At 49.0% G+C, this 6,000-nt stretch overlaps 1 protein-coding gene across 3 annotated transcripts in view; it reads left to right on the top strand.

Annotated features, from left to right (window-relative positions):
* The first annotated feature begins 970 nt into the window (after nucleotides 1-970).
* The window catches only part of LOC105492063 (methyltransferase like 24), a 123,983-nt gene continuing 118,953 nt past the window's right edge, over nucleotides 971-6,000 (top strand). The window contains exon 1 of one of the 3 annotated variants that reach the window (XM_071096290.1): nucleotides 971-1,338. In XM_071096290.1, the coding sequence (XP_070952391.1) occupies nucleotides 1,009-1,338 (330 nt within the window). In that variant the 5' untranslated portion in view covers nucleotides 971-1,008. The remainder of the gene's footprint in view (nucleotides 1,339-6,000) is intronic. The other 2 variants (XM_071096291.1, XM_011758929.3) reach the window with 2 other exon arrangements.

The following is a 6,000-nucleotide window of genomic DNA, read 5'->3' as shown; positions in this document are numbered from 1 at the left end:
CAAGGAAAAAAAGAAAAGTGACCACCGCTTAAAAAATTCTAAACCCAAACTCAAACCTAAAACCCAAACCCACCCCAACTGGGTTGTGGGAAAGGATTCTACTAACAGTTGAAAATGGAACATCCACCACTGGACTTCAGGCTGTGAGAGTTCAGTCTGATTAATTAAGGTCAAGGTGGTGATGGAAATACCAGCTGGGGAGCATTTTGCCGAAAGATAAATTTGTCCCTCTGTGTTTCTGCGAGACAGCAGGGAGGTGTGTGTTTGGAGCTAAATTAATTTGATTTACATCATGCCATGGTAACTTCTGTTCTCTCCCCACCCCCACCCCCCACCCGCTGTCAGATGTCTTAGCTGGCTTTTTCCCTCTCCTTGTTCACCCCCACACATTTCATAACACGGAAAGAAAGTACGAATTGGCTTCAGGCAGAATTTAGATATAGAATAACTCTAATTTGATTATTCTGCATTGAGTGCTATTCTCTTCTCCCCAATCCCTTCTTTCTTGAGAGAGAGAGAGAAGTTGTAAACCCGGGCTTAAGTGCTATTTATTTTTATATTGTGCTTAATGGTGCAAACTGCTTGACTGTTCCTTGTATGCTCACCTACCCTCCTCCTATGTTTCTCCAACAACACTAATATCAGAAAATGAAGCTGTGGCCCGGGATCCCGTTAGGAATGCGCTTTTTCTGGCCCTACATCTTTCAGCTCCGTCAGGCTTTGGAGGCCGGGGCGGAGGGCACCTCTTGAGGGAGCCTGCACAACCGGGCCCTGGCACCTCCGGAGGGACGGAGAGGGCGCCCTGTTACCGCGCTCGGCCCACCACCCTTCCAGCGGCAGGGCGCGCTCGGCAGGACAGGATAAGGTTACGCCGAGGCTTCCTCGGTCGGGAGGGAGGGAGGCGGGTCTGAGCCCGCGCCCCGGCCCGCGGGGGAGTTCCCACAGCTGGCCGCTCCGGCCTGCGGGGCTACATCACTGCTGCCGGTCAGGCGGGGCCCGCGGGACCCCATGGGTAGCGCCATGGCCCGGGAGAGGCCTCCCCGGAGGGGCTGCGGCACCCTGCGCCGGTGTCTACTCGGCGCCGCGCTGTTGCTCGGCCTGCGGCTGTGCGCGGACCTGCGGCGCGCCGGGTCCGGGTCCCCAGCCCGCAGCGCCCTGCCGGGCCCGGCCTGGCGGCCACGTGGGCCGCACCTGCAGCCTGCGCCAGGCTCGCCGCGTGGCGCCAGCAGGAGGCAGGTGACCTACGTGCGCAGTGGGCGCCCGGCGCCGCCGGGGGGCGGCGGGAGCGGGACGCCGGAGCCTGGCTGCTGTGCCCCGCGCGGGCGCCCCCGCCAGAAGGTCAGTTGCAAAGCCGTCGGTCTTGGGCCTGGGACCAGAATCCCCCTCCCGACCCCGCTACGGAGCCCGGCGCTCGGGTCCCGCAGGTCGCCCTGCGGGGACCTCCGCGGAAGAAGAGGCTTCCGCTTCTTCTCTTCCCCCTGTGCTCTCTTAGGCGGCTCCACGGGTCGCATTCTTCAGTGCCCAGATAGACTGAAGTGCGGCCGAGCGGAGTGCATTCACTATTCAGCCAGTATTTGTTGGGCGTCGCCGTGGCCAGGCGCCGTTCTAGGCTCCGCGCATCCGGCGAAGAAGGACGGAGCCCTATTCTCACGGAGGGTACATTTTAGTAGGGGAGGGTTTGCGTGATAGGCACGGAAAGGGAAAGGAAGGCGTTGCGGCTGCCATTCGTGTGCTGTGCTGCTCCCAGCCTTCCGCTCGAGGCCTGGACAGAGCTGGGTGGGTATCGCCGTGAATGGCCTGTCCACGCCACTGCCGTCATCTCGCTGAAGATCCACCAGCTGGCCGAATTTCCCTGGAGTCCCATTCCAGGCGTTGGCTGGGGGCTTGGAGGCTGGCGCCCGGTGAGAAGCCGAGCACCCAGCCCCACTTAATGAGAAGTTAATTGGATCCTCGAGGACCCAAGTAAAAACCTGGGTTTGTCTTATAATTCTCGACCGTGTTGTGCCTCCTACCTCATTAACTTATTGGCTCACACCTACTTGATTAGTCCAGTTTTAGCCTCTGATTGTTAAGGTTTTGGGCTCATCTCCTTTTTGGAGCTCGGTAATTTGCGTCATACAAGGAAATGAAAAGAACCACAGGTATGAGCTCTCCTCATCCTTTTACCCATCAACTCCTGCTTCCAGCCTCAACCACGTTCTCCAAAGCAACTACTTTCCGTTGCCTGGCTATTCGTCCTTTCTTTTAGACATCCCCCCCACCTCCACCCTGCTTCCCACCACCGGTCCTGGAGGGGAGGGAACAACTCTTCCTTTGCCTCGCTGCTGTCTTCGGCTGCCCAGTGCTAGCCTACTTTTCAGCACCACAGCCCAGCACTGCTGCCGCGGCTTCCCTTCCTCGCTTCCTTCGGGCCTCGCCCTCCGTCTTTCCACACCACTGCTGTTCCTTGCTGGGCCATCAGTGCTAACTTCCTGGATAAACTGAAATACCTTTTTCTATCTTGCAAACCTCACCTCCTGTGTAAAGTCTTAATGAGCTCTTCCAGAAGAAAGCAGCCACTTCCTCTCCAAGTTCCTAACTCACTGTCCGTGACACCATGTTAAACATTCAGCACAGTTTTGCCAAGGGCTTACCAGGTAGGCATCAGGTGCTGGAGGCACAAAACGAGTTCAGATTCTCGTGGAGGAGGCTCTTAGCACAGGCATCCGGTGATTTCCAAGCCTGTAATTGAGCCTTCAGCTCTGCCTGGGGAGTCAAGAAAGGCTGCTCAAGGCGGGGGACATTTGACCTACAATGTGATGTTTCTTTTTTTTTTCTTTTTTGAGCCGGAGTCTTGCTCTGTCGCCCAGGCTAGAGTACAGTGGCTTGATCTTGGCTCACTGCAACCTCTGCCTCCCGGGTTCAAACGATTCTTCTGACTCAGCCTACCGGGTAGCTGGGATTACAGGCATGCACCACCACGCCGGCTAATTTTTGTATTTTTGGTAGAGATAGGGTTTCACCATGTTGGCCAGGCTGATATCGAACTCCTAACCTCAGGTGACCCAACCGCCTCAACCCCCCAAAGTGTTGGGATTACAGGCGTGAGCCATGCGCCCAGCCAACAGTGTGATGTTTCTTAAGAGTGGGACTTCTTTTATTCCCCTGTGGATGTCCTCAAATATCCCATCCTTGACACCCTCAACCCCACCCTGCAGTTTTCCTTTTAGATTCACTCAGCATCTGTTTCTGCTGTCACCTGTCAAAGCATTACTCTTAACTCTTTGTCTCTACCTCAGACAACAGTACTGATGGCTGGAGCCTGTCCTACAAAGGACAGGTTTGGAATGCATAGACTCAGTGGGGCTCTGGAGGGGAGGTTCACACCCATCCTCGCTAGGAGCTTGGAGGCTGCCCTGGTGATTCAGGCTGGAGATGGGGGTGGCTTGCTGTGGTAGGTGTGGAGGTGGTGAGAAGTGGTTGGTTTCTGGATGTGTTTGGAAGGTGGATGAGGAGGAGCAGTTATTTCTCTCTTGTTTGTTTTGTTTGGGAGATAGATGGAAAGCAGGAATTAGGTTTTAGGCACGTTAAGTTTAAGATACCCTTCAGGCATACATGTGAAAATGTGAAATAGGCAGCCGGACGCGTAAGTCCAGAGCTTGGAGGAAATGTCCAGGCTGAAGGTGGTGATTGGAGAGTCATCTAAGTACAAGTGGCACTAAAACTGAGAGATTGTATGTGGTCATCTAGGAAGTGAGTGTGGCTAACAAAGAGAAGCAATCTGAGCCTGTGGCCTGGGGCTCAGTTTTATTAAAATTAAATTAGGGAAAAAAGTAAAGGAAATGTTTAGCTTTGTGCCTGGCATGTTTAGCTCTCAATAATGGTAGCTTTGCTTTCTACAGTCTGCCCCAGCTTTTTAGCCTCAGCCAGTCTCCAAATGTCATTCACTGTAACCTACAAAGGGGGCTTATGCTGACTCCTCTACCTGCAAGGTCCCATCCCCCTTTCTTATGACTCCTGACCTTTTCATCCTTGGACATTCCTCAAGTCAAGGTTCATAGCGCAGAAACCTTCCCATAGCAACCCTGCTTCATGCTGACCCCTCCCCCACTTGGAATGACAACAGAAAGAGTCTGATTTGTGCATTGTTTTGTACAAGTTGAGTCCTGATAATCCATTTTGGATGGAATGTTTTGTCTCCACAGTTGTTCTTGATGGGAAGAATTGCATTTCCCATAGTGATCCCTAGTAAATGTTTACTCCTGAGACCCCAATATGTGAAAGTATAAAAATCTTACTATTTCAGCCTATTCAGTAACAGTAAATGTCTTTGGTTAAAAATTTATAAGAAATAAATGAGCCTTTTGCTATTTCTAAAATATTAAGTTTTTAGCACCCTAAGGTAAAAATTTTCTTAGATTTCCTTCTCCCTAGCTATTATTTTCAGGATATACATCTAACCTCCGCAAATCCCTAGATAGTGATGATCTTGAATTTGTTTTATTCTCCCATTATTTCACAGTTGAATTAAAATATTCCTTAAAACTATAGAAAGATCAGTTATCTAATCCATCCTCCCACTTCTGGGAACACAGCTCAATAACCCCATGTCTCTCTAGGGACAAATCTTGTTTCTTTTCAGCCTCACATCAAGACAGCAGTGTAATATAAGCTGAATATACCATTAAGTAATTGAATAAAATTAGGAAGCTATTTGTTAAACTCCTTGGATCATAGTGTATTTAGATTTTGTTTGTTGAGAATACAGATCAACAACACTCTCAGGTTCTTGGTTACTTTGCCCCAGGCACCTCCCAGATTGATAAAGGAGAAAAAGTTCCATTCTATTTTGAGGACAACTTTCTGGGTAGATGAAAACCTGCATGAAATAATCGGGTTGCCAAGTATTTCTTGTTACTCTGCTTCCATACCAGGTGTTAGAGGCACCAAAATTCTGCCACTTTAATCATAGCTTATGCTCCTCTTAAAGAAAACAATCTACTATAAAAAAGAGTAGTGAAGTGTAGTCCTAATATAATTCTTTCTTCCCTCATCCCCTTCTTCACGGAGCCATGCAAGAACTAGCTCTAAATATTTTCAGTTCTTTTGACATCAGGGGTTCTAATCTTCAAGCTTTGCGAAATGAGAGCCGATGACAGATGATGGATAAATACTGCCCTTTCTGATTATGTGCAGCCTGGAACCTATATATTCTTGTGTATTACAGATTCTTCAAGCATTCTGTCGGGACTCTTCGTCTCCAAATTTCGCATACTATGCATGCATAAAAATATCACTGTGATTCTTTCATCTTCTCTCTGTTTTCTATCTGCATGTGTTTCTGTTTGGGTTTTTTTCTTTCTTAAATGAAACAGACCTTTATTATGATTATGGATAAAGTTCTTTTTGAAGGGATTTATAGAGGACTAGATATGGTCTCCATGATTTATGCTTTTTAATGCAGCTCTTGGGTGGATGTTTTATCTCTTATAGGTTGGCAATCTGACTAAAAAACAGATGCAACATACAGGGCTCATTTGCAAAGGAGAGACACTCACTTAGTGGCCAAGCTTCCCGAAAAAATTTCATCTCTCTTATCGGATGTATTTTACTTGACATTTAATATGTTGGATAGAAAAGTGACTTCTGAGTCACAGAGCTCCAGAACCCAGCAACGTGCTGGCTTGGTTCGTTAGTTACAGATCTTTTGGAACCATGTGTCGGGGGGGGGGTGGGGGGGGGAAGAACTGTTTCCTCGTCTCCTGAAAAACCATATGGCAAAATTTAGTTTTCTTTCTCACTTCTTGTCATCCTCTTAATTTTCTAATTCTGTGATTGTCATCAAGAAGAAAGAGGAAAAATGGCATAGGATGCCCCCTGATATATCCAACTGCCTTAGGAGTCCTTACGCTTTACAAAATACTTGAAGGTAGATTTGAATTGCTTGTGAAACATGGCCCAGCAGTAGTTTCCAGCTCTTTAGGTTTTTGTCTGTGTACCTACACTTCTGTTCTTCAGGGA

This window comes from Macaca nemestrina, chromosome 5 (genome assembly GCF_043159975.1).
Source record: "Macaca nemestrina isolate mMacNem1 chromosome 5, mMacNem.hap1, whole genome shotgun sequence".
Classification (NCBI taxonomy): Eukaryota; Metazoa; Chordata; class Mammalia; order Primates; family Cercopithecidae; genus Macaca; species Macaca nemestrina.
Note: the sequence above shows the minus strand (reverse complement) of the source record. Positions and strands in the feature narration are given on the sequence as shown.